This window comes from Hevea brasiliensis, chromosome 17 (assembly GCF_030052815.1).
Source record: "Hevea brasiliensis isolate MT/VB/25A 57/8 chromosome 17, ASM3005281v1, whole genome shotgun sequence".
NCBI lineage: Eukaryota > Viridiplantae > Streptophyta > Magnoliopsida > Malpighiales > Euphorbiaceae > Hevea > Hevea brasiliensis.
In genome coordinates this window covers 10,201,860-10,227,817 of record NC_079509.1, presented here as the reverse complement: position 1 = coordinate 10,227,817, position 25,958 = coordinate 10,201,860, and the positions used below count along the sequence as shown (strand labels likewise).

Here is a 25,958-nt window from a genome sequence, read left to right as displayed (position 1 = left end):
GCCAAAATTAAGCTTCTCCAAAATTAAAAAGAATAATTCTATCGAAATTAAATAATTATATATATATATATATATATATATATATATATATATATATTAATTATTGTAAAGAAATACATATTATATATCGTGAAGGATTTCTTTTATAGAATTTTGATATATTTAATTAGCACATTAATTTCACATTTTCTGCGTTGTTAACCATGACCCTATTTAATAAGTATCAACATTTTCAAAAAAAAAAATCAAATTTTGGACAAAAAAAGAAATGGATTTTAATTACTATTATTTTCTCAATTCCATTTTAAATATTTTTTAAGATTTTTTAATACAAATTAAAAATAATTTATTTTTACAGAAAAATATTAGTACTTTATTAAAGCACTCTTATTATTAAATTAAGATAAAAAATAATAATAAAAAAATAAATACATCTAAGATTACAATACATAAAAATAAAATTAAAAAATAAAATATTTTCTTAATTTAAAAATAAATAAAATAAAATAAAAATTAAAACAACATTTAAAACGAGACGGGGAGAATATTATTTACGTGGCGACTGCGCTTAGCCGTTAGCAATGGGAAGAGCAGTATTAAAACAACATGGTATTGCGTGTACAGCGAGGACTGGCACACACTTGCTAGCCCAAAACCAAGCTCCTCTTCTCTCTCTCCCTCTCATAAAGAAAGACTAACTTGAGATCAAACTTCTACTTGGGAACACAGCAGAGAGCATGGCCTATCTCTAGAAATCTCTCCCTCAAACACACATTGTCTCTCCAAAAGCCCTATTTAAATACTCTTTGCCCGCCTATTTCTCCCATGCAACTCTTCTCTCCACTACCTCTGATATCTACTTCATCTTCAAACCACCCATCATCACTTCTTCCATAATAACCTGTCTCTTCTTCACTTTCTTTCTCCACCTTTTCCCTCCTTTTATACTTCTTCTGAGCCATCACCTTCTTGATACCTCACCAGCTTCAGTGTCCTGCCGGGTTTCTTTCTCTTTTCTAATTAAGCTATATAACAGCTTATACAGTTTTTGACATATAAATTAAGATGTCTAGCCGAAGATCGAGATCAAGACCATCATCAGGGAGTTCAAGAATCACAGATGATCAGATCCTGGATCTTGTTAGTAAGTTGCAACAGCTTCTTCCTGAGATTGGCAATAGGCGTTCGGACAAGGTATATAGCTTTTGTACTTCTCACTACTCTTCTTCCTTTTAGGTCGGCTTCTCCTTTTTTTAGCCTAACTTAAACTCCCTTTTTATGTAGCCTTTATTAATTAGGTATCTCTAAGTTTACAAATCAAAGGTTTTGGACCTCTAATGATTCATACTTATGCTTTCGGCAGTACTCAATAGAATGACTTGAAATAGCCCTTTTTGTTCCATTAGGAAAAAGAAACTTGAGATTTACTCACGGAGTATGCTTTATTAGTTCAAATTTATTTTCCTTACTCAATCTTCAAAGAATCTTTCTCTATTTATCCATCTAAAAGAACCATAACAGGAAACCTAGAACTAGGAAATGGAAAAGTAAGCCCATACAGAAAGCTGGAGGTGCAATTTTGTTACACTCAAGTTTCTTTTCTTTTTTTTTTTTATAAAAAAAAAATCCATACTTTTGTTCAAGGTAATTAATTATGTAATTTTTGCCTTTGAAAGTGTAATCTAGTTTGTAATTAATTCATTTGACTTAATTAATTCATTTCCAAGAGGCATCAACCAAAGAAGGGCATTAATTAATTGGATGGAAGAAATTAATTAGAGCTTTATTAATATTAAAAAAAAAAATTGATTGTTTAATTGCAGGTTTCAGCTGCCAAGGTTTTGCAGGACACATGCAACTGTATCAGAAGCTTGCACAGAGAGGTTGATGATCTTAGCGAGCGGCTTTCTGAGCTATTGGCAACTACAGACACTGCCCAGGCTGCCATAATTAGGAACTTACTTACCCAATAGAGCTAAGAAAATTGCTCGTTTCGCTTTCATCCTCTTTAATTAATTCCTAATTTGTACTTTTCTATATCTTTCTTTCTAGTTTTTTATCATCACTAGCTAAAGTACCTACTGATCATGAATATGTAGTGCTTGTTTAATAATTAGAAAAATCCTTTTCGCAAGCTTTATCAGGCTGAGGAATATACTAAAGAGGGCCTTCCATTTTGCTGACATATGAACTCGAGCCAATTTCTAACTCATTGATAGGATCCACTGGAAGCCATATATATAAAATAGTTCCAACACATAACACGGGCTCGACTTCCAATGAAAAAAAAAATTCTAGCGGCTTGAAGATTCAACGTATCCTTGAGTTTGCATATGCATCTCATGGTTTGGGTTAGAATGTAACTGAATAGTGTATTACTTCTCATAAAAATATAAATTTTCCTTAGATGAAGATAATAAATTCTATATGAACATGAGTGAAAATACATCTACACTATATCGAAATAAATGGGTCTCTTTCTACTAAATCAACATTTTTGTTGACTTAAATATACAATATAGTAATGGTAATTATTTAAAGGTAGGAATCATATTTAATGCATGTTTTAATACTGAGATAGTATACTGATATTAAGATGAAAAGTTGTTTGACATTAGAACTAATGCGTGGAGTTCATGTGATGCTCTCCAACCCAACTTGTGTTCTTATTTTCAAACAATGCACATGCATATACCACACATTTGCTATTTTGAAATTTATGGGCCGGCTCTCATTAATTAGTTGTATTAGTATCATAATTAGTATGCTTAATTAGTTATAAATTTGAGAGTATTACGCAGATTTTCTTTGAAATAAAATATTTATAAAAAAAAATTTAATTAAATTCTTACACAATCATATGCTTATTTTTATTTCTTTTAAAATAATTTTTTTTAAATTAAAAAAAAAATTCTTTCATTTTAAATATATCAACATATATTTTGCAAAATTAGGAATTATACTAATAATTAAAATGCTTCACATAATAAAGTGCTGAGGAATATGTGTGATAGATTTGTTGGGCAAATCTTGGAGTCTGTTGTGCAGTGTGAGTCCCCATCTGAAGGCCAAACCACCAATAATATTGAACTTAACAGTTCCCAAAAAGAGCATCTAGAAAACCATATAAACAAAGAGAAAAGTACAGGGAGTTACTCTCCATCTTTGCTGGGAGTATGGGGTATATATATGTATAGAGAGTTTTTCTGTATAGGGTATATATATAGAGAGAGTTTTTCTGTATAATCTTCTTCTTTGTTGGGAGTATGGGTACTTCTCCTCCTTGCACTATAAAATAAGCACAAAAGCTGCATCCTGATAACCCTTGATTGACTTGTCCTCCACTATAACTTTATAATGCAAAATATACTGTTATTTATTTATTTTTTTATATAAAAAAACCCATAAATATTTGATTTACATAATCACTAAATCGAGTGATATATACTATTATTTATTCATTCCCTTGCTCATAAAAAGTAGAATACATTAAAGAATCAAGAGAGATATAATAATTTCTCTTAAAAAAACACATAATAATAATAATAATAATAATAATAATGGTAAGAGTTTATATTCAAGCAGCATTTGTGTGCAATTGATTAAAGAAATTAATTGGGCATTTATATTTTTTAGAAGGATAAATAAGAATTAAGAAGTCTTTTATTACCAACTGGATTGGTACGAGCGGTGAAAGACTCTGTATTTTAAGTAAAATAGTGAATGAAAAAAATGTTGGTTGAGAGTACTTTACCCCATAATAGGTTTTTCCAATGCGAACAAATCTAATCTAATGAGTTAAGAGATACTTATAATTTACTTAAAAAAAAATCTTCAATTAATTGATTAGCTTGTGAGTTAACAAGCAGTATTATTAAAATAAGGTTTCTATTAGGCTTAACAAATTAAAGCCCTTAATTTTAAGTATCAAGATTTTCTATTGATTATATATATTTAAGCCCATGCTATGATCGGTCTTCACGAGGCCATTAAAAACTTCAATAACTATTTGTTTGGGCCAACTTGAGTGGCATGGATGTGTTCATATTGTCTATTGAAGTATCTTCTTCTCTTACTATTTTTTTTTTTTAAATTAAGAAGAAAATTCAATTCCATGATTTGTTAAAGGTATGCATTATTCCTGTTTTATATGTCCATATTAAGTTTTTTCCTAATTTTTTAATAAAGTGATTTTATTTTTAAAATGAAAATATTTATTTATTAATTCTATTTGCTAAAATATAAAATTAATAAAAGGCGGAATGTTTTTGACCTTTTGGATTATTAATTGATTTCCAAATAAAAGTCCCCACAAGCTACAAAACCTCCCATATACGTCCTCTTCCTTGTCCTTTTATTCTACTTTTCTTTATTTTTTTTTTCAATTTTAATATATTTCATTTTTTACTTTGTTTATTCCCGGCCTGTTTATTCCATGTATTTAATATGGGTTGAGTGAAGACCTCAATTTGCATGAATTTAATGTCTTCATATCATTTGTTAATAATTTGATGTTTGATTGCTTAGCTTCTATAGGGTAATTAAATTAACATATCATCTGAAATTCTTTTGATTAGTTGAAAATAATAATTTTTGTATTTTAATCCTTCATCAATTTAAATCAAGTTGGCCGTTTGGACTAATTATGTTTAGGACTGTTGACAAAAACATGTTAAAAGGAAATTCAATTAAACCAAATTGAAGGAAATTCTAATAAAAAATGAATTTGATTTGGCTATTACCAGTCAATGGTATATATATGTATATATTTGAGTATTCTAAAATAGCAAACCTCCTGATAATATATATGTGCATTGGACTGTGAAAGTGATGATCCAATGGCAAAGCCCAATGACAAGATAAAAAAATATTTGCATCCAATTTATCCATAATCCCATTATTTTCATCCAATTTATCCATAATCCCATTATTTATTATTATTATTATTTTTTAAATAATCGATTCATAATTCCTTGATTTGAACACCTTTTGTCTTACATGAAACGAAGTGCATAGCAGCATAATTCTGACAGCCGAATTGTCAAAACTACCGCCTTAAACTCTTTGCAATCAAGCTTTGTGGGACAAATCCAAAATTGCCATAAAATTACACTTCCATATTAATAAATCAAAGTCCGCTATGTTTGCAGTAAATGATAGGGGTATTTTGATCATAAGGACAATGCTGATGCTTCCCGCTATACGAGTGATCTACGAAAACTTTGGTTAAATTTGTTTTTATTCAAGTAGGTATCGCTCAAGAGCATTCTCTAAATCCTCAGTTGTATCAAAGAAAATTATTAATTTAAGGAAAACCGCATCCTTTTATGTGTCTTCTTGTTCTTCTCTCGCTTCACTGAAGAAGAGAAGAACAGGGAGCAGATCCCACAAAGATGAACCTAACGCAACTTCTTGATCTTTTCGTTCTATGCACCAATACCCACAAGTAATAACGCATTGGGGTTCTTTCTGTTTCTTTCATTTCTTGGTTCTGCAGAGTGCGAGAAGGACTAGTTTCAATGGGGAATTTCTGTGGCGGCGTGGGTACGAACAAAGTGGAGAATTCCTTGTCATATCAGCAGGAAACTTCTGGTGATATTTCTGTGTCCTTTCTTTTCTTGTTTTCTCGTTTGGTTTCCATGCAATCAGTTTCCTTGTTTTTTTTTTCCCTGTTGAAATGAATTTTTTGCTTTGGGGTTGGAAACTTCTTTTGAATGCTACTGGGTTATTGTTGGGAGGTATCAAATATGTATAGAACTAATTAATGATGCTGGGATTTAATGCTATGTATATGAAGTATGGAGGATGATAACTTCTATGACTGAGGCTGTACTACCAGGATCATTTAAAGTTCATTTTTTATCATTTAAAGTTCTGCTAAATGTTGTTATTAAGAAACTGTTGATTCTCATAGACAATTTATACATTGAAACCATGCTTCATTTTGATTGCCTTCTTTACTCTTTAAATATTAGTGGCTTGTACCCCACGAATTTTTCAATTCTGAGAGTATAATGAGGCCTTTTAATGTTCTTGTCTTTTCATATTGATGAAGAAAGTTTTCCTGCCAGCTTTTACAAATTTCGTTACCACCATTGTTTGTAGTAAGGTCGCAAGGGATCTTATATAGAGTGCTACTAAGCTATATTAACTGAAAGATTGAGGCTTGGTGTTAAACGGAGTTTTTCACTCTATGTGTTCTGTTTGCCATTGACAGAGCATAGCTCCATTCTCAATCTGTTCTGTTTGCCATTGACAGAGCATAGCTCCCTTCTCAATCTGCTTGCGCATTGCCATAACTGATTAATCAATGCATCTAAGAGGCTTCAACATTCTGGTGATCTGATCCGTGAAGTTAGAATGTTGTTCCAGTCTGGCATCTAAAACGCTTCATTATTCAACTCTTTCTATTACAGGAATTGCAAACGTTCACAATAGAAATACCTATTATTCAGCTCTTTCAAGTCCAAAACTTCTGGCTAATTTTGAAGAGAAAGTAATTAGAAGTCCCCCTCCTCCAAGATCTGAAGGGGACATATTGTCTTCTCCAAATTTGAAAGCCTTCACACTTACTGATCTTCAGAATGCAACCAGAAATTTCCGTCCTGATAATCTCATTGGCGAAGGAGGATTTGGTGATGTTTACAAGGGATGGATTGATGAGCAAACCCTTGGTGCTGCAAGCTCTAGTCAAGGGATGGTTGTTGCTGTCAAGAAACTTAACCCAGAAGGTTTTCAGGGTCATCAGGAGTGGTTGGTAGGTTTCTTTTTTTAAGTCTGCAAGCCCTTCTTCTTTCATTTAAATATTTGTTCAGCTGTATTTATTGTTGCCTTTTGGTTGCAGTCGGAGGTTAATTATCTTGGTCAGCTTCATCATCCCAATCTAGTAAAGCTTATTGGATACTGTCTGGATGGTGAAAACCGGCTTTTGGTCTATGAGTATATGCCTAAAGGCAGCCTTGAGAATCATCTGTTTAGAAGTAATAACTTCAGAGAAAGATATATATATATTTTTTTTCACAGTTTTCCAATTTTGATTAACAGTGCTCACTAAAATGAATAAGTTGCCACACAATTAAAAGGACATGTTCTAACCCTTAAAATATTATGCATTTAATTCTTAATTATGAAACTGTGTTATTTGCAGGGGGTGCCCAACCATTGTCCTGGGCATTAAGGATCAAAGTTGCCATAGGTGCTGCTCGAGGGCTCTCTTTCCTGCATGACTCTGAGCAGCAAGTTATATATCGTGATTTCAAGGCATCCAATATCCTATTGGATTCGGTATGTTGGCTAAAAACAATTAATACTTCAGTAGCAATTCTTCACTATAGTATGCACAAGTGAACATTTGAAGTTCTCGCATCTTGCCCTTGCTTTTAGGAGTACATCCAGTTTTTACGTACGATGTGAACTTTCCCTGCATTGTGTAGGAATTCAATGCAAAACTTTCAGACTTCGGCTTGGCAAAAGCAGGCCCAACTGGTGATCGTTCTCATGTTTCCACTCGAGTCCTGGGTACTCAAGGCTATGCTGCCCCTGAATACATCGCTACAGGTTGGCCCTACAATTTTCTTTGCCATCCTTTTTGAGTTGGCATCAAATTTGTGACTACTCTAGCACCCATTTGGAAATCCATTAATGCTCATTTGCTTCCCGCGCTTCCCTTGCTTTTCAAAAGAAAATCACATAATTATCTCTCACTTACGATCGCATGACATGTTTTGGCCGGTAGTACACCAGCCATTTTATTTGCAACAGTGCACTAATTAAAGACTGATGCTGGTGAGCAGGTAGGCTAACTGCTAGATGTGATGTATATAGCTTTGGGGTTGTGTTGCTGGAGTTGCTGACTGGACGCCGTGCTCTTGATAAAACAAGAGTTGGGCTAGAGCAGAGCCTTGTGGATTGGGCAAAACCCTACTTGGGTGATAGGCGCAAGTTGTTCCGAATTATGGATACAAAGTTGCAGGGTGAGTACCCCCAGAGGGGAGCTTTCATGGTTGCTCTTCTTGCTTTACATTGCATCAGTGAGGCTAAACTCCGGCCACCAATGGCTGAGGTTTTAGCTACTTTAGAAGAGCTGCCAGCTACTACTAAACTGGGAAACAGCCCTTCTCAGTCAGAGCAACAAATTACGTCTGATCTTACCTTCGGGTCTCCATTTAGAGACAATGAACGTTCACCTACACATGTGACCCCCGTAGGGTCTCCATTTCCATTACATATGAATTCCCCTGCATATATGGATACCAGAGGATCTCCACTGCCATCACATATGAACTCCCCTCATCTGAAAATCCTGGAAGGATGATGAATTGAAGTTTTCCTTTGTCTACACCAATGTAAATAACTTTCTCTGTTACTTTCTTTAGACTTTTTTGAAATGGCTAGTTTTAAGGGTGCTTTGGTTCTGGGCCAAAGCGGGCTAGGTTCTTTCATTATACAGGAGATATCATCAGCTTCAACATCAATTTTGTTGTATCGTATACAGGCATTTTGTCATTGTTAGAATAGCAACAGCAACACTGTCACACATGATTGTTTCAAATACATGAAACTGGGCTTTAGCTATTGTCATAGAAGTACTTTTGGCTTACTAGTCTGATGATTCTTTCTTTAAAAAAACTTGCATATGGTTCACTTGTGATCATGTTCAGCAGCAGTTTGAAGAGTGTGTTTGTTCTTGAAGGCCTAGTATCATTCTTCTGGAATGACGCTCAGCGTTACTTGAGCAGTGAGCTGCCTCTTCATTCATGGGCTTTTTCTACTAAATTACCAAGTGACTGCCAAAATTTATTTCTTTTCTTTAACGCAATTTTATCTTTTATTTAATTACAAATGGGAAAAAGTTTTATTAGTGAATATTTTATTGTTCTTTTTTTAAAAAAAAATGATATTTTTTATGAACTTTAAATAGCCAAAAATAAAAAAAAAAAAATTTTTTTTATCCATACAAGAACTAGTGCCGAGAATGAATCACCCTCTTATTTGATAATGGCCTAATGGGTCTAAGTAATAATCGATAATAACAGTGATAATTAGTTAAAAAAATAATAATAATTTTAGGCAGTCGAGGCGAATTGAAGCAGTAAAAAAAGGGAAAAGCTTCCCACCAGGCTGTTTTGGGCCCTCGTGGCCTCCTGGGCCGTTAAAATCGACGTCATTACATGCTTCCAGCTACCAATCAAACTTTCTCGGTTCTCATTGACAGAAACGCTCTCAAACGCAGAGGCAAGGGACCTAAAAATTCATTAACGTCCTCTTTGTTTGATTGTTTCTGAGCTTTAATAGCGTCGGTTTATGCAAAACTAATCAAATCCATCAGGTAATATAATCTCTTGTTATCGTTACATTTGCATTGACCTTCACGTTTTAAAGTTTCAAGCTTGATCAAAATTTTAACATCTTTGCATTATTTGATCACTTTTAATCTTTGTTCTTGCTAGATTGTAAGTGGGATTTGCTTTTTGGAGGCTTAGGAAATGGTTTTGGTGTTAGCTTTAGGGGATTTACACATACCCCATAGAGCAGCCGATCTGCCTGCCAAGTTTAAGTCAATGCTTGTTCCTGGCAAGATCCAACACATCATTTGCACTGGCAATCTTTGTATCAAAGTACATCTCTATCTGAGGGTAACTGCTTTAGTAGGTTTTTCTTGTTTTGCAGCGTTAGTTTCTATTGGGGCATAAAAATGAGGGAGAAGGGGAAGAGTTACTATTCGGGCTCTATTTTGTCGAAAACAAGTCTTATTTGGGACCTGATGAAATAGAAGAAACAACTTAGCCTAAACGAGATGTTTGACTCAATGAAGCTGAGAGTTTGATTTGTTCAGAGACTAAAAAAGAAATTTAATTCACCGAGTTAAATTGTAAGTTTATTGATGTTAATACTAGGCATTTAAAATGCAGGGAAATTTCAACATTTGGGTTAGAGGCCCTGATCTTATTGTAATGGATTGAAATGAACGTCCTGAAATCTTCTTAATTTGCAACTCTCGGAAGATACGGATATTAATTTTGAACTTTCTGTTTTGTTTCTTCCCTGATCTTTATACTTTGTAATCTGCAATTAAGGAACCTTAGATCACCTAAGTCCCTCTTCTGAGCTGATTTTTCTTGTGTTGGAGGATACTGAAGCACTTCTGTTATTTCAGCATATTCGACTACAGCTTTTGTGTTTTAAGAGTTGGTGTTGAATTTCAACTTATTCCTTTTTGAATTTCTTAGTTGGTGTCTACTTCATGCATGTTAAAGGCATACAAGGGTTTCTTGATCTACCATTTGATGATGCATCCCAACAAGTATCAATAATCATGACGTTAATCCAAGGTTCAACTTGTTTATGACATTAGTTTTGGAAAATCACATTAGTTTTAACTTGTTTCCTGCATTAGATTCTCTTGGTTGGTGGCTTTTCAAAATCTGTGATTCTGCCTTCACTCTTTTTTTTTTTTTGGTAATGAATATTTTGGTCAATTCTAACCCTAAAATTATCTGGGGTGTAAAGAAAGAAAATGGGAGATGGAATTCTGTAAATTTGCTTGTAACATGTAATAATCGATAGATGTGGGGCTAATGCACTTGTACCGCAGACCTTTGTTTTGTTCTCTTACAAAGTCCCAATGGTCACTAATGGGTCAAGAGCATTATTCTGCCAGTTTCATTTTCCTTAAGTTATCTAAAACTATTGCAGAGGTAATGAGAGGCTGATTTAACTAGTTCATTGGTCATGTCTGGCTTGCTTGATATTACAGCATGGTAATAGGATTCTTTCTGGGTAATTGTTCATATCTATTCCTATCTATATGAGATTAGTAACTCTTTTTGGCGGCCATTTTCAATCAAACAGCAGAAATAGGTTTCCATTCCCCCTTTTGTACAGTTTGACTCTTAGTGATGCCTAGCTGATATTATTAGATTGCTTTTAGAATTGAATTTTTCAGACCTGTAACTTTTATTTAATACTTGCTTGCTTACTTAATATACTATCCGTTTCCATGTTTGATGTTTAAGGCATAGACATTTAAATGGTTACTCAGACAGAACAGCTGGTTTGCTGGCCTCTCTTTGGTTTTGTGCTTGAAAGGTATTGTGGAGTTGAGCTGCATTAGGTGTAAATTTGCTTTAGAATGAGGAAAATGTCCACCAATGCTGATGTTATGTTTTCATTTGTTCAAACTATCCTTTGATATAATGCAAATCCACAAGTGCTTCTTAATACATGACTAAAGTACATTACCCTGACTCAGAATCTTCTAATAAGTCTAGGAAGTTCACGACTATTTGAAGACTCTTTGTCCTGACTTGCATATTACTCGAGGTGAATATGATGAAGAAATGCGATATCCAGAAACCAAAACGCTTACTATTGGTCAATTCAAGTTGGGGCTTTGCCATGGTCATCAGGTCTGATTTTCCTTCTCTCTGTCTCTGTTAAATATGACATCTCTTTGAGCTGTCCATTTATTCTAAAATTGACTGTCTGACATGGATAAAGCAATTTGTTGAGGCTTTAGATTAAAAGTTCAATTCCACTAAACTATTAATGCCTGTGATGATTGAATGCATATTCCAATTGAAAATACATGTGTTTGCTCATTATACTATTTACGACTCACTCCCTCATGACTTAAGTTCTCATTAATTGAAAAGAAAAAAATAAGGGTTATATTCTATGTGGAGCAAGCAGTGAGCAAAGCTGGGGGGATAAGGTAAGGAAGAGAGAGGTTTTAGGACATATGAACGGGAAGCAGACAAATGGATTATGGAGTTTTTGTTACTGTTAAGCATAATTCTTCATTGTGGCCATAACTATGTTTTTAGGGATTTAGCTTGCAGAAAGCCGAATTCTCTTTTAGTTTATGTGTTTAATACTTGGTCTCTTTCCAAGGCTGTAAATTCAATACCCTGTTTTGTTGCTTTTGAAGCCAAACTTGTAGTGGAACATTGTTTATAGCCAAGATATCTACAAGCCATTAGAGAGAGAGAGAGAGAGAGAGAGAGAGAGAGAGATGAAGAAGCCAATGGTTCATTTTCTATTTGAAAGAAAAAGTACATTAAGATTCTCGCCAATGATTTGCTCTTCAAGTGCATTGTTTCCTGAGTTTGTTACATTTCATCTATTCCTAATCAGTTTTAATTTGGCTTGATGTTTTAAAGGTTATTCCATGGGGGAACTTAGACTCACTAGCAATGCTCCAGAGACAACTGGATGTAGACATACTTGTGACGGGTCATACACATCAGTTCACAGCTTACAAACATGAAGGAGGAGTCGTTATAAACCCAGGGTCTGCCACAGGTGCCTACAGCAGCATTACCTATGATGTAAATCCTAGCTTTGTGCTCATGGACGTTGATGGCTTGCGGGTCGTAGTGTATGTGTACGAACTCATTGATGGAGAGGTTAAAGTTGACAAGATTGATTTTAAGAAGACGACTACCACTACTCACTCTGCTCATTGAAGCTAAAGCTCAACAGTATTTAGTTTGAATTTCCTCAAAATCTGATCTCAGCGTGTAATCTATGTGTGATCCGCTATTGTGCATGTTTTGAGTGCTGGAATCTTTTGGTTTGTTTGTGATTATTACTGATTAACCATAGGATTTTTTTTTTTTTTTATTTCGTGGACTCCATAGAATTTGATGGGGTTGAAATATAATTTAGTTTTCCTGCCCGTGTATGTGAATTACATTAAAACTGAATACGCATCATATGATATCTTGCACTAACGTTAACCTTTAATCACAGGGAAGAATCTTTTCAATCCCCTGTGGCATGGGTTAATAAAAATTTTGAAAATGGCATGAGCATAAACAAATGCAGAACGGTCCTTACCGGAAATCAAAACCTAAGAGATATAAGAAAATAATAATATTTTGCCTTAAAAAGAAAGAAAGAAAAATCACGGCAGGGCAATCGTTGGGGTCTATCAATCTTTGATCTATACAGCGGCTTTCATGCAAAGTACAGAAGAAAACATAACTATGTAAACAGCAACCGCGCCCAATCACTGATTGTTGGATTGACTTGTATTGGGGAGTTGATAAACCATTATGTCTTGATTCATGAGTTGCATCGGCCAAATCATCTTCACCGATTAATACAACACTACTTGACTAATTAAAACCTGATGAGACAGGCAGATAGGCTTCAAAAGGAGTGGATAGAGGGTTTTAATGTGAAGTTCAGATAGGCTTCAAAAGGAGTGGGTAGAGGGTTTTAATGTGAAGTTAACAGTTATACTTCTTTCATAGGTAATACTACACATAATTAACTGTATTAATTGTTGCACTAATTACTATTTCACCATTAATTGTTAATTATTAACCCTCACTCCATCCACCCTATTACAAACACACCGGATTAAGAAAGTTTTCTTTACATCTGTATCTAAATGTGACAGTCACATCAAAGGTGGAAGAATACCGATTGGCCTAAAATGGTTGTATATTTGAGTCAAAAACTAAATCCAAATCCAATCACGGGGAAGCTAACGGTCTTGATAGCAACTCCCTTTTTCTTAGCTTTAAAGTCACTTCTTTCCTAATGCCGACGTGACTGCACTCTGAAATCCAAATCCAAATCCAAGATACCCTAATAACCTCTTTCCTTATTAAGTATAAATAACTAAAGCTTACCTTTTATTACCTTGTTCTTGATCTTTAAGCATTAGATAGAAGAAAGATTCTCTCTGTGAGCTCGTCTCTTCCTTACTGTTCTTGTTCAAGATGCCCACAGATACAACCTATCAATGCGATGCATGGCTGAGTGAAGGTGAAGACATGGATCATTCTTTGCCAGAAGCAGAATTCTTGATCCAAATATATTCCCACATTATTCCTTTCGATTCAACAGAAGCAGGTACCAGCAGTGCCGATGTTACAATCTTGAAAGAATTTCGAGTGAAAAGGGAACATCTAATACATGACACCACTTCTTGGTACACCATAATGACCATGCTTTCAGAGATGAACATGCCTTTATATGTTCATCCCATAATGATACAGAAAATAGCAGAATGCGCTCAAGAAAGTCGAGACTTGGACCGAAAGGTTATTCCTATGGTTGTGCATCTAAGGACTATACAATATACAGGTACTGATGAGGCTGGTGCTTTCCTGGAGTCTTTCAACTCGCAGGGCTTGAGGTTCGTTGGCGTTAGCAGGTCAGCGATTGAAGCATTAGAGAAGATAAAAATTAATAAAGATTCTTCGAAGCAATGCGTGATATGCTTGGAAGACATTTCGATTGGGATGGAAGCTACCCGCTTGCCTTGTTCGCACATCTATCATGGAAGTTGCGTAAAAAATTGGCTGGAGAATAGTAATCTTTGCCCACTCTGTAGGTTTCTGGTACCCAGTTGAGTCAATTAATTAGTAGTTTAGTACGAATTTGGTTTTGGATAGAACGTCATGAGTAATGTTATTAGTTTCATTCCTTTTGCTCCTTTTCTCCTACTGATTCTTGAGATAACTTGTACTTGGTGAAGAATTTAAACAAGGAATTACCAAAAAAAAAATTTGAGCGTCTTTCAAGCACCCATTGTTCTTAACTAGTTAATCAGGCGTATCATATATGTGTAGCTTAGGGTTCACATCATCCTTTATCAGAACATGCTACTTATTATTTCAGTTGGTATGATGAAGACTCTTTTTTTCAAGTAAAGCAAAGATCAAAATCAATTCACCAAAATGCAAAGTATCACCTAACTTTTGATTTTAAAGTCAGAGCATAATGATTAAACCAGTGTGTTAGTTAGACCCAAAAAAAAATTGGCCCAAGGAACAAATTTCATTCCAGGCTCGATCATAAAATTAAGATGTGTGATTTGGCAAGGTATCTGTACTTAAATATATATAGCTTATTGAAGGCCATTAGAAAGAATTGACCACAACATAACAATGGAACTAAGCATATGTTATACACAAAGGATATTTCGTCAAGCTAACAACTATCAAACAAATTTTAATTGATAGCTAACAGGTGTGAAAATTTATTTCTAACCATACTAAAATTAGTATTAATAAAAACAGCAATTTTTTTTCCTGAAAAAATAACGAATTATTTATTCATCAACATGAATTGAAAAGACCAGTTAACAACACTATTCTTGAAGAGGAGCTCTAGTAGCTACTTTAACGAGTAAGCTGTGAACCTATAAACAATAATGTGCTTGTCTCTCCTGGATTCACAATCTGGGATTGAAAATTTGGGCGATTCACTGAATCAGGAAACCCTTGAGTCTCCAAGCACATTCCAGCGTGCTTCTTATAAACAAATCCATCTTTGCTCTTGACATTGTCCAACATATTACTGGTATAGAACCGCTACATACCCAGGCTTATTAGTCCACAACTCAAGCTACCAGCCTTCCAGATACACTTTCTTTCACCACTGCAGCCTTCGATCTGGTGACCAGGATTCAGGTCCTCTAGCACATAGTTAATGTCGTATCCATCAGGTAGCTCATTGAATCTGCTTCCAATATCTCACGGGGCTCTATGAAATCATAGGTTGAGCCTTTTACAGGGATAATTTTTCCTGTGGGAAGAAGTTCATTATCAACTGGAATGATCTGAGATCCAAAGAGCTGGATAGTGTGAGAGAGGATACAACGATGTCGTGACCACAGCTAGGTTTACAGAAGTAACTTATTGTGAATTTTTATTTGACACAAACGTGGAAACCACCACAATCAACGGTTTTATTGAGGAGTTCGGCTAACATTTTCACAGCTAAATTGTTTGGGCCAATTAGCATATATGTTATGAAAGATCACCAGGAAAACCAATAGAGAATATCTATCAATTTACAAATAAATACAATATTTATTATAAGAATCATCTATTAAATATATGAATCCCACTTGAATTGATAGATTGAGTTTGCAAGAATTTTTCCTGTACGTGACTACCTTAATATTTATGTTTTTTTTTTCTTTTGAGTTTTAAAATTTGGAAGTATTAGAGGATATTTATTTATTTATTCCTGACGGATCACTAGCTCGGGACAATTGAACCCAACCCAGCCGAGTTAAACGTTAATATATTGGTAAAAATTGAAACAAAATTGCTTAATATATGATGGAGTTATTAGACTTTCCATGCAGCTAGGGATGTTCATGGTTTAATATATATTTGCTGTGTATCAAATTAAACTGCTCGATTCAGCTTTAGTTTATTATATCATAAAATAATATCGATCATTAATTAGGAGTTAAATTTAAAACTATTTAGAAGATTTTTTTCAGTCTTACTTTTCATTCAACTTATATATTGGGCTATAATTTTTAATATATATATATATATATATACACGTACATTTGTACCATTTTTATTTTTTTTTAAATTCTTTTTTCCATTTTAATGAAAATTAAAATATTTTTCGATGAAAAAGTAATGGGTGAGACCTGAAACTGTATATTTTTATGGGATATGTTCAAAAGGTAGATTCTAAATTAGTGCTTGAATTTTTAACTTTTGACCCAATCAGACTATTTAAGTTCATTTATTTATTTTACCAAACTCCTCTCAAAGTAAAATTTATAGTTATTTTATTTTGAATTCACTTTATTTTTATTTTACTTTATTTTTTATTACTAAATTAAAATTTATCAATTCATAATTATTAACAAAATAAAATCTCCAATAAAATATAGTAACATGATGATAATTTATGCCTGATTCAAGTTCATATATGATTTTTTTTTTCCAAATCTAATTCATCCTATTGATAATTTTTTTAATTATAATTTGAATTTTTATTTGATAAAATCAATATACATACAATGATTTTATTATAATCATTGATTACGGTGAAACCATTATACGTCAATTTCATTATTAACTGAGATACATGAATATTTTGTAATGGATGATATTGCAATCCTTGCATATATATTCAGTGAGCAAACATAATGATAGAAAAACTCAACGTATATTATGCTTGAAAAATGATTATTAAATTACATGAAGACGTATGTATAATACAATTTTTAAAACTAAAGTAGATTGATATATGGATGTAGTAGTGAATTCCAAATCCTCCTAGCTAGTCTCCTACAGTCACCAGTTGCTCAAGAAACAAACCACCTTTCAAATGACGATAAAAAAGTAGAGAAAATGATGGCATACTTGGATCAAGGCAGAACCTTGTAGGTTCTTAAGCCTGCCATAAAATGGCAAGTGTTCTTATCCTGTAAAGTTTCCCAGAGCAGACTAAAATTTGTCAAGAAAAACCAACGCATGTATTACAAATGGGATGGCTTTGAAGTGGACAAAAATGTATTCTTTGAAGAAAATAACAAGGATTCAAGGTTACTCACACTGAGGGCATACGCTCATACTGGTATAAATCTAATCCATATGATTTGATATGCCCAAACCATGAACATATGCGCTGTCCCTGTCGTTGGCTTTGTAAGTGAACCCAATCATCCCATCAGCAGAATGAAGGTAAACATGTTGTAGGAAAAAAAAAAAAAAAAAGTATGGAGTTCTCCAATTATATATTGTGGAATACATAGTTTTTCCAGAACAGATCTCCCAATTTACAAAGTTGGCTCAGTTAGGTGGTTATATAAATCATTCTGCTACTTTTCTGATATGATTTCATGCAGTTCTATTTGATCACACATTAAATTACTAATACTGATCATGAATTTCAAGATCACGTCTATCATGATGTGAATTAGAAGCAGCTTATATGCTATTTTTTTTTTTTTCGAAGTTAATATGCTTTTTCACAATCACACAAATTCTTCATTCTTCATGATATCTATGTCTCAAACTTGAATGTCTGTGTTCATATCAAAACAAATCCATCAGTACATGTTCACAGCTGAGCGCGTTCGAGAAGCTAACTAGCGCAGCAGAAGAGTATGCGACGTCAATTGCATCTAAAACACTTTTTAAAGCTCACACATAAATAACACGCACAAACTATCTTAATTTAAGCTCATAATTTAGTTAATATAGATGATCAGACATTCATTATCAAAATGATTTTTTGACTTTTTCCGCTTATCTTTAACAATATAATAAGTTAGATAAACATCATTTATTCTCCCCAAAAAGGTCAGGCTGTTGTTCTGTTACATGAGCATGTCTTCCCATCGAGCGTAGCCACCCAGATATGACCATTAGGAATGATAGCCAGAAGAATATCATTATCTTTACGCGTCTCTGAACACCATGCTCGTATATCAAAATTAATTTCATTAGCTTAGAAGCGGAAACACTCTCAACAATTCAAGATCAGGGCAATCAGATGTCTGAAATTTGGAAAAAAACAAATGCATAGATAACTAACGATATATACGAGTAAGCAAATTCAATGTTCAACGTGAACCCAAGTAAACACAAGTACAGTTTAATTACATCATGATCATGAACAGCCACCTACCAAGATGAAAGAGAAGCAAAGAAAATTACATTATTAACAGCTAAATATAACGTCAAAACCAAACACAGTTTAGAATAAATGTATGATTGTAACACAACGTATAATTCAAAACCTATGATGTACATTCAGTCACAAACATCTACTGCAGGATACTCTAGAAAAGACTCTGGGCCCAACACACCTTCCAACTATAGATCACTTTTTTGTTTCACAACATGATCTTACATCACAGACACAAAAACCACAACTGCAGATAAAATCAGAACTCAGCTCCTCAAGCTAACCCCTTGAAACCCAAGGCTCCAAAAGATCACCTCCTCCACTCAGCCTGGGTTGCCTTTGCTGCAAAATCAATCAATATCCAAGTTATGTTAATGCAAAACACAAGGTCCTTAAGTTTGACAGCTAAATAGTTTTCTATTATCAAAAAATAATAGTAATAAAAATAAAAATAGATATAGCTAAGCTGTATATTCAGCTGCCACTAAGAACTATGACGCATTCAAGGCCAATCCAGATAAAGCGAAAATCAGTAATTCTAATGAGAATTTCAAATTTCATACCATTTCCTTCCCTCGTTGATAATAGAGACTTGTCACTTTTGCTCGCCCCTTTGCCACCAGAATGAATGGTTCTTGTCCTTGGTGATTGTGAGCTGATTTTGCTATTTGTTGAAGATGGAAGAGAATGGCGCCGAGCACTATTATTTTTCTCAGCTCCATCTTGGCTAAACCTTGGGGAACCTTGAGCCCTCAGCTTTGCCTTGGCAGATTCAGTAGCTGCCATATAGCTGGGGAGTACTGGACTGCTCTGTAACCCATTCTCTGCATGTTCTTGCTTTGCCAAACTAGAGGTTTTCCTGCTGAATTTATGATTTTCATTGATTGTTGGATGTTCCTTGTGTTCCTTATGGCTTAACTCCCCATTTGTAACAGGAGTATTCTCATCTTTACCACCATTCTCTACTGAAGGCTTTGATTCATCCAAAGTTTGATCACTAAGAAATTCTGGTGCTTCATTTATTCCTAGTGGTTCTGGAGTTGTTCCGACATCAGGCAATTTGGTTGCTACCAAGGTTGATTCATTCTTCACCACAACAGGTAGTTTGGGTGTTGCCGAGGTCGTTTCTTTCCTAATCTTCTCCCCTGAATTATTCATATTCTGTCCCAAAAGATTATCACCAGAATTGCCTGATGCCTTTTCCAAGCTTTGTTTTGGTTTCTCAATTTCTGCCTCTGACTGAACAGAACTTTCAATTATCGGGTTATGAACCTTTCTCAAATTACGTTTTACCTTTTCAAGCTCATTTTGCGGATTTTCCTGCACCATATCAACTGGATGGCTTGAAGCTTTCCTAAGATTGCGCTTGGGTTTCTCAATTTCAGAGGTTGCTTGCACTGAAGTATTGTCAACATTTGCAGCTGGGACCCTCCGAACACTGCGCTTGGGCCTACCAGTTTCTGCTTCTGGCATATGACCATTATTCTGCTTTCTCTGAGTTTTTGGGTGAGAAATCTTCTTTGGCTGGGGAATTGGTTTCCAAAAGCGAGATGCTGACCAACGTTCTAACCAATTTGGAACTGAATTTGGCTCCACAGAGTCATAATAAATGCGCAAAGGCATCACAGTAGGTGATGAAGCCACAAGCTGAAGAAACAAACCCAGCAGATATTAAATGGATAAGAAATGCAAAAAAGTCAATGCATATTTTATAATTGATAGTAATTAATCAAACTACTAAACATCAATACCCCAAAATTGAAGAAAGCTACCAAAAAATCAAAGGTTCTAGTAGAGAGATCTATGTTCATTTAATGTTGATGTGATGAAAGGCACAGGAAGCTCATAGAACCCAGTTATGTGGCAGATGCAACCTTGTCAAATCATTTAACGAGCAAAGAGTAAAATATTTCCCCAGAAAATCTGCAAAAGGTGCTGCTATCATGATAACCGCAACTATCTTTTCATTACAGAAAAAAGTTTGACTAACTGGATGTTTCCTGCTTTGCAAACTTCAGAAGTTTGCATGGTTAGGTCTTACTTGGGTTATTTTTTATGTACTTGTACTTCCATTTGTACCAAACCTCAATACATGAAATCAGATGCTCGCCTGAAATGAGTTGCTCAATAGATTATGTGCAAACGTTCCTTACACAGTATCATTATTATATCACAATCAGATAGAGAGAAGATGCTGAGGCCTTGCTTACTTTCTCTCACCAAAGGGGCTTACTGTTTACACAAATAACCCAGATGTAATATAGAAGAACATAATAATCAATCCATCTAGCGTTAACTTCGTTAATTTCTTATCCAAAAGAAAGAAATATTATGCCCCTTCCCACAGGCATGACAAGCCACCCGTCATACCTTGTGAACAAAAGCATTTGCTGATAGCCTTGCTCTTTGGATAGAAAGATGAGCTCCATCAAGATCCCCAAGCTTGCCCTCCTGATGGAAAGCAAATATCATACAGAAATTAAACCACGGGCAAAGTGAAACAGGAAGAACCCCAGCTACCGTCACCAAGTGGTCAGGACAAGAAGCATTCAACAACAGAAAAGTGATAGTATAGGTTAAACTCTTCTGGCTTTTTTCAAGATCCATACTGAGTCTAAAATAAAAATTTTAAGTTTGATAATGCAATATTCTCATATTCTGGCATCAGACCAGCTCACTAAGGCATCTTTAGACCAATACAATCTAGCAAGAGGCAAACAACAGAACAAAAGAAACTATTAAAAAAAAAATTTTAAAAAGACCTATGGATCTCCTTCCCTCTCTCTCACATACACATGGAATATGATTCACAATATCACTGTACCTTCCAAATAACAATATATACTAAGATAATAATTCTCAGATATGCAATAAGAAAAAACACAAACTTAAACTCATCTAATTTTTAGGACAACCTTGTGAGAAAATAAACCATATTGAACAACCTGATTCTTCTAACATTGAGAAAGGTTCAAACATTACAAGGACAATCTACAAGTCACAGTAGTTTAACGGGCTTATACAATTAATTTGATAATTGGGCTACTACAGTATAATACATAAAAACATCTAATTTTAAGGTCATAGTCCCATACCATTTAGATGCACCCCAAGTCCAACCATAACATAGGAATACAAGTGAAGCATATATTTCATATATTTAACTCAACTATCAAACTATCATTATATTACAGGATTGAATGAGCCATAATGAGAAGATATGTTCCCAATAACATTCATGATGAAAGATGAGGCATGATTAGTAATTGAAAATAGGAGTGATTAATCAAGAGATTACCAGAGGCATCACCACATTGCATTTTTTAAGAAAATCCTGCCTGCTATCTGAATTCCTAACTTTTATTCCTCGAGCAAGTGCCTGCAGCTTGACAATTCCCAGCACACAGCACAAAGTGGCAACAGCTTGTCTCCTGACCAAGTGCCCACGGATAAGCGCCTGAAGCCTTATTATGCCTTTAAGGGCCCGAAATGCCCGACGAGCCTTCACATAATAAGCTTATATCAGTGATTGCCTCTACTGAACCTAATCTGATATGGATATGGTTTGTCATATGCAAAAGCAAACAATAAAATAACTTCGAATTCAGTTGGCTAGAATATCAACCAGGGAACCATTTTGGCAGTTAGGAGATGCCTCCCTCATGCGTGGAATGTAATTTCAGTGCATGTGTAAAAATTTTTCTTCTGATAGGGTGGGATGTCTCAGGCTGGAATGCCAGGAAAAGATTCCATTACCAAATCTTACGAGTCCATAAGAGCAAATAGTAGGATCAGATGGCAAACAAATTAAAGAACAAATTCTTTCACTGTATGAAGAGCCAAAATTGAAGAGGCAAGGAAGGTGATATTTAACATAGAAATAGTGAACACAAATTTGTGTGGATTGCAAGGATTGGACCCCTTCAAATATAAAAACCCTAGTTAATGAGATGGGTGGAAAACTCCTAATAATTTTTTAGCTTTTCTTGTGCAACTGGCAATACTCCTCTCCTACAGAAATACCCAGTGCTTAAGAAACAGACCGCTATCTCACTATTACTAAAGCTTTCAAAAAGATTTGTCTCACTACCAAAACTAAGAGACAATTTTAACAAGTTTGCTTCAAATTAGTCAACTTTCTAGAATAGTACTACTTCCAAGAAGAGAAGATTACCAAGTAACCCCTAAATGCAGCTTGTGCCAATGTTGCAGCTTCCTCTTGCCTTATTTTCTCAGCATCAGATAATGTGGCTTGGGGTGTGTACCCTTGTAAATCTGCATCCTGATTTCCTGGTAACAATATGGCCCCATCAGGTGGTGAGTCTGCAGTCTCCTGGCTCTCAAGTTCTAACTGCCTTTCAGAGCGAACAGTGATAACAGGGGTTGGATGCGAGATTACAAGATCATCAGTTTCTGATGCCTTTGCAGAAACCAATTCTTCTTTCTCATTTGCAGTTCTCTGTACATAATGAGTAAGTTACAAATACAATCTGCACCTACTAATAATACTGATACACATGGAATAAAGTCAATAGTTAAATCATATGGGTATTTGTTGAAACAGTAGCTCCGAGTTAAATTGATGTAAATCAATAACTCAGCAAATTTCTTGGGGAAGAAAAAAGACAACAAAAAGACAACTAATAATTTTGCAAAGCAACAAATTCATATGAATATTTTGTAAGAGGAAAATATTGTTATAAAATATATAATTTCAACCTTTTAATTACCACCAAAACAATTATAAATTCCCAATTATAATTCCAGAATAAACCAGCTTAAAAACCCATAGCCTAGCCAGGTAGCTTAAGGCGCATTTGTATCATCAGAAGTGCCACACTATTATCCACAAGGTCTTCCCTCAATGGTAAGACTGGCACAGGGTTGAGAGTTCATTTCATCAAGATCAAGACAGGAACAAAAATGGAAAAGGCTAAAATGGGATTTGACTTGCTGTGAAGCTAAAGTTCTAGAGATCCAATGCTCCAAAGTTACATCAAATAGAATAATCAATACTTATTTCACAAGCATTTCAGGCGTATGATGTGATAATAGCAACAACTAGGCAAGTGTCACCGCATAATATTAACTAAGTGAGGATAGGGGGAAAAGGAAACAATACCAGCCTCCCTTTTGCAGAATGAGATTTGGAAGGCTTCTTTCCAAACAGTACAGTCTTGATCCATCTACCTGGTGATTTGCCCATGACTGGATAAATGATAATCAGAGAATTCCAAACCCCAATTCCTGCAAATTTCCATGTGATAACAGTTTCAGCATGCATAAATTGCAAATGTTACAACATGAGAAATGCCTGAACCAAATCAGATCACTTAATTCATTACTTCAGTTTTCTACTTGAACCCAATCAATAAAACAAAATTTTCATAACGTCACAATTCAACAATGCAAATGACAAGGAAAAATAAACTTCTTTAGTTCTTTTCCCTTCTAATTGTAATAATTTGATGGCATTGCCAACCCTTGAAACAGCTAATAAAAAAGATAAACTTCTTTAGTTCTTTTCCCCTCTAATTGTAATAATTTGATGGCATTACCAATCCCAATCCCTAATGAAAAATTGATTTAAAAAATCAGGTGAAATGCCCACCAACGAATGAGCTAAAGGACCAGAATCAGAGAAGAACAAGAAGGGCTCAATAATGCAAGTCCAGAAAAGTCAAGTGAAGATCCCTAGAACAAAGATCTAGTCCAATCACGAAAACTACTAAAAATAGAAGCAAACTATATCAAAGACAGAAACAAGCAATCTATAAAAGAAACAAAAGGATTAAAAAGCAAAAACGAGCTGGATTTGGACCAGATCTGCAGCTTACCTAAAAAATGTGTAACTTAAAAATCCCAAATCTACCATTCCTACATCAAAACATCAGCATATAACAACATTAATCAGCAAAATAAAACTTAAATTAAAAAGAAAAAGGAGTTGGAGGTATGCGAAGAAGATAGACAAGCGATTTATAGAGACAGAGAGAGTACCATGATTGAGTGCGCTTGCAAACGAAGGAAATGAGGTGATCTAAAGCGACATCGATTCCCTTTTGCCTTTGCTTAGCTTTGTTCTCTCTGTTACTGGTAGTACTGGCAGAGCAAAAAATACCCCTCAAATTGAAAATACAACAGTTTGTGATCCTCTGTAGTGGAGCTCATTTTAATGCTGCTACAAACCTACTCTCGGACACCGACAGTTGAATTTTGGGCTAATGATAAATATATTATTTAAACATGAAAACTTACGGTGAGGGCGAGCACAGGAGATCAAAGCCAAAATTAAAAGCTGTGGTGCAGGGGAGCAGCAGGGTGCAGTTACTTCGGAAGCAAGTGTCCAGCTTCTTTATTCCGACGCGTTGCCGAAATTACTAGTGTGCCCTCCCTACAGTTACCCTCGTCCTACTCTACAAGAAGCGCGTGCAAAATCTAAGACGTCAAAGAGTCGCCAATGTTAATCGAGAACGATGTGGTGGTGCGTGAAATTGGAGTTGACGTTGGGATGCCGAATAAGGGAGTTGGGGGATTCATGGGCGCCAAGCTGGAGTGGGAATCGCCAGCCTGCTGCGGCAAGAGGCGAGTGATGAGAGCTCTCCAATACGTTAGCCGGTAGGTAAGGTTGGGTTCGATTCTTGGTAAGAACTGTGATCAAACCGACTTGCTTTTAGTTGCGAGTCGAATCCGTGGCAATTGCATGGCGCCAACTAATGACTTAATGAATAATGTAAATAATTTTTTTTTTTAACTGAATAGTTTAAATAATTTATTTTATTAATATATTAACTTAAATTATTTAATTATAATTTTATTTATTTATTTATTTCACTATAAATCTTTAATATATTAAAACTTGCTAAAAGTTTGGTTGGCAGTGGATTCTTAGATGTCTTTGGCATTGCTCTCTGGTAGTGCTGTGGTTAACCTTCGGTTCTCTAATCTGATCTCTCGAGCCCGTCGCCTTCTAAATCGGGCATCGCAGGTCCGGATGACTCATTGTTATCGAGAGGTTAATGGTGCCGCGATAGCTTGGCTAATTTGGTTGTAAATTCGGAGCTGGGTGTTCATGTTAATTCATTTCCGATGATCTTGTTCCTCTTGGGGTTTCCCCCTCCTTTGCATCCAAAAAAAAATAAAATCTAAAGAAATTTATTAAAAATTATATATAAATGTAATTATATATATATATATTGAATTTAATATAATTTATTTAATTAATTATCGATGAGAATCAAAATTATATGAAAATAATAAAGTAATTTGATATGATTTAGTTATATAGTATAAACTATTTTTATTTTATTGTTATAATTTATTTTTTTAATGCAATTTAAGAGAATTAAGAATTGTGACAACCAATTGTCAAGTGTCAACTGCCCACGGTTATGATTGAATCATATGCTGGTATGCCTCCTTAAATATCCAAGAAAAAAATTTTAATTTTTCTTTTAATTCACTTATTAACAAGTAAAAAATTATGATAAATGAATTATATTTTAATGTTATTAAAATTATCTTTAAGAATTGTGAAATTTTAAATGAAA

General features: G+C 34.6%; 5 protein-coding genes and 1 pseudogene across 9 annotated transcripts; 4 read left to right on the top strand and 2 right to left on the bottom strand.

Moving 5' to 3' along the window:
• Window positions 1-590: 590 nt before the first annotated feature.
• On the top strand, window positions 591-2,185 carry LOC110662488 (transcription factor PRE3). The gene is made up of 2 exons (XM_021821453.2): window positions 591-1,194; window positions 1,824-2,185. The coding sequence occupies exons 1-2, from the start codon at window positions 1,066-1,068 to the stop codon at window positions 1,971-1,973; spliced, it is 279 nt and encodes a 92-aa protein (XP_021677145.2). The 5' UTR covers window positions 591-1,065; the 3' UTR covers window positions 1,974-2,185.
• A 2,951-nt stretch (window positions 2,186-5,136) lies between these two features.
• LOC110662489 (probable serine/threonine-protein kinase PBL3) lies at window positions 5,137-8,585 on the top strand. Its single transcript, XM_021821454.2, has 6 exons — window positions 5,137-5,592; window positions 6,417-6,757; window positions 6,845-6,980; window positions 7,148-7,284; window positions 7,434-7,557; window positions 7,794-8,585. Exons 1-6 carry the CDS (start codon window positions 5,520-5,522, stop codon window positions 8,312-8,314), a joined length of 1,332 nt encoding a protein of 443 aa, XP_021677146.1. The 5' UTR covers window positions 5,137-5,519; the 3' UTR covers window positions 8,315-8,585.
• Window positions 8,586-9,169: 584 nt separating this feature from the next.
• On the top strand, window positions 9,170-12,679 carry LOC110662490 (vacuolar protein sorting-associated protein 29). Of its 2 annotated transcripts, none has more exons than XM_021821456.2 (4): window positions 9,170-9,328; window positions 9,450-9,617; window positions 11,271-11,408; window positions 12,162-12,679. In XM_021821456.2, the coding sequence occupies exons 2-4, from the start codon at window positions 9,486-9,488 to the stop codon at window positions 12,465-12,467; spliced, it is 576 nt and encodes a 191-aa protein (XP_021677148.2). In that variant the 5' UTR covers window positions 9,170-9,328; window positions 9,450-9,485; the 3' UTR covers window positions 12,468-12,679. The 2 variants fall into 2 exon arrangements, with proteins under 2 accessions (XP_021677148.2, XP_021677147.2); XM_021821455.2 differs by having other exon boundaries at window positions 9,450-9,635.
• Window positions 12,680-13,638: 959 nt separating this feature from the next.
• Window positions 13,639-14,611, top strand: LOC110662469 (uncharacterized). Its single transcript, XM_021821437.2, has one exon. It carries the CDS (start codon window positions 13,734-13,736, stop codon window positions 14,367-14,369), a length of 636 nt encoding a protein of 211 aa, XP_021677129.2. The 5' UTR covers window positions 13,639-13,733; the 3' UTR covers window positions 14,370-14,611.
• Window positions 14,612-15,047: 436 nt separating this feature from the next.
• LOC110662470 (uncharacterized) lies at window positions 15,048-15,732 on the bottom strand (annotated as a pseudogene).
• A 2,723-nt stretch (window positions 15,733-18,455) lies between these two features.
• On the bottom strand, window positions 18,456-25,047 carry LOC110662491 (protein IQ-DOMAIN 30). 4 transcript variants are annotated; one of them, XM_021821458.2, is made up of 9 exons: window positions 24,667-25,043; window positions 24,409-24,510; window positions 24,246-24,285; window positions 23,531-23,655; window positions 22,583-22,867; window positions 21,707-21,910; window positions 20,779-20,859; window positions 18,972-20,055; window positions 18,456-18,750 (listed from the first exon to the last, which is right to left on the bottom strand). In XM_021821458.2, exons 4-9 carry the CDS (start codon window positions 23,612-23,614, stop codon window positions 18,719-18,721), a joined length of 1,770 nt encoding a protein of 589 aa, XP_021677150.2. In that variant the 5' UTR covers window positions 23,615-23,655; window positions 24,246-24,285; window positions 24,409-24,510; window positions 24,667-25,043; the 3' UTR covers window positions 18,456-18,718. The 4 variants fall into 4 exon arrangements, with proteins under 4 accessions (XP_021677150.2, XP_021677149.2, XP_021677152.2 ...); XM_021821457.2 differs by having other exon boundaries at window positions 24,409-25,043; XM_021821460.2 differs by lacking the exon at window positions 20,779-20,859 and having other exon boundaries at window positions 24,409-25,047.
• Between the last annotated feature and the right edge of the window lie 911 nt (window positions 25,048-25,958).

Excerpts from the sequence above, each read along its gene's own strand:
- LOC110662488 (XM_021821453.2), top strand. The coding sequence starts at position 1,066 with ATGTCTAGCCGAAGATCGAGATCAAGACCATCATCAGGGAGTTCAAGA. Across the intron at positions 1,195-1,823 it reads GCAATAGGCGTTCGGACAAG|GTTTCAGCTGCCAAGGTTTT; the intron begins GTATATAGCTTT and ends GTTTAATTGCAG.
- LOC110662489 (XM_021821454.2), top strand. The coding sequence starts at position 5,520 with ATGGGGAATTTCTGTGGCGGCGTGGGTACGAACAAAGTGGAGAATTCC. Across the intron at positions 6,758-6,844 it reads AGGGTCATCAGGAGTGGTTG|TCGGAGGTTAATTATCTTGG; the intron begins GTAGGTTTCTTT and ends TTTTGGTTGCAG. Across the intron at positions 7,558-7,793 it reads CCCTGAATACATCGCTACAG|GTAGGCTAACTGCTAGATGT; the intron begins GTTGGCCCTACA and ends GCTGGTGAGCAG.
- LOC110662490 (XM_021821455.2), top strand. The coding sequence starts at position 9,486 with ATGGTTTTGGTGTTAGCTTTAGGGGATTTACACATACCCCATAGAGCA. Across the intron at positions 9,636-11,270 it reads AAGTACATCTCTATCTGAGG|GAAGTTCACGACTATTTGAA; the intron begins GTAACTGCTTTA and ends TAATAAGTCTAG. Across the intron at positions 11,409-12,161 it reads GGCTTTGCCATGGTCATCAG|GTTATTCCATGGGGGAACTT; the intron begins GTCTGATTTTCC and ends GATGTTTTAAAG.
- LOC110662469 (XM_021821437.2), top strand. The coding sequence starts at position 13,734 with ATGCCCACAGATACAACCTATCAATGCGATGCATGGCTGAGTGAAGGT.
- LOC110662491 (XM_021821459.2), bottom strand. The coding sequence starts at position 23,614 with ATGGGCAAATCACCAGGTAGATGGATCAAGACTGTACTGTTTGGAAAG. Across the intron at positions 22,868-23,530 it reads ATTCTGCAAAAGGGAGGCTG|AGAACTGCAAATGAGAAAGA; the intron begins GTATTGTTTCCT and ends CATTATGTACAG. Across the intron at positions 18,751-18,971 it reads ATCAACGAGGGAAGGAAATG|CAAAGGCAACCCAGGCTGAG; the intron begins GTATGAAATTTG and ends TTGATTTTGCAG.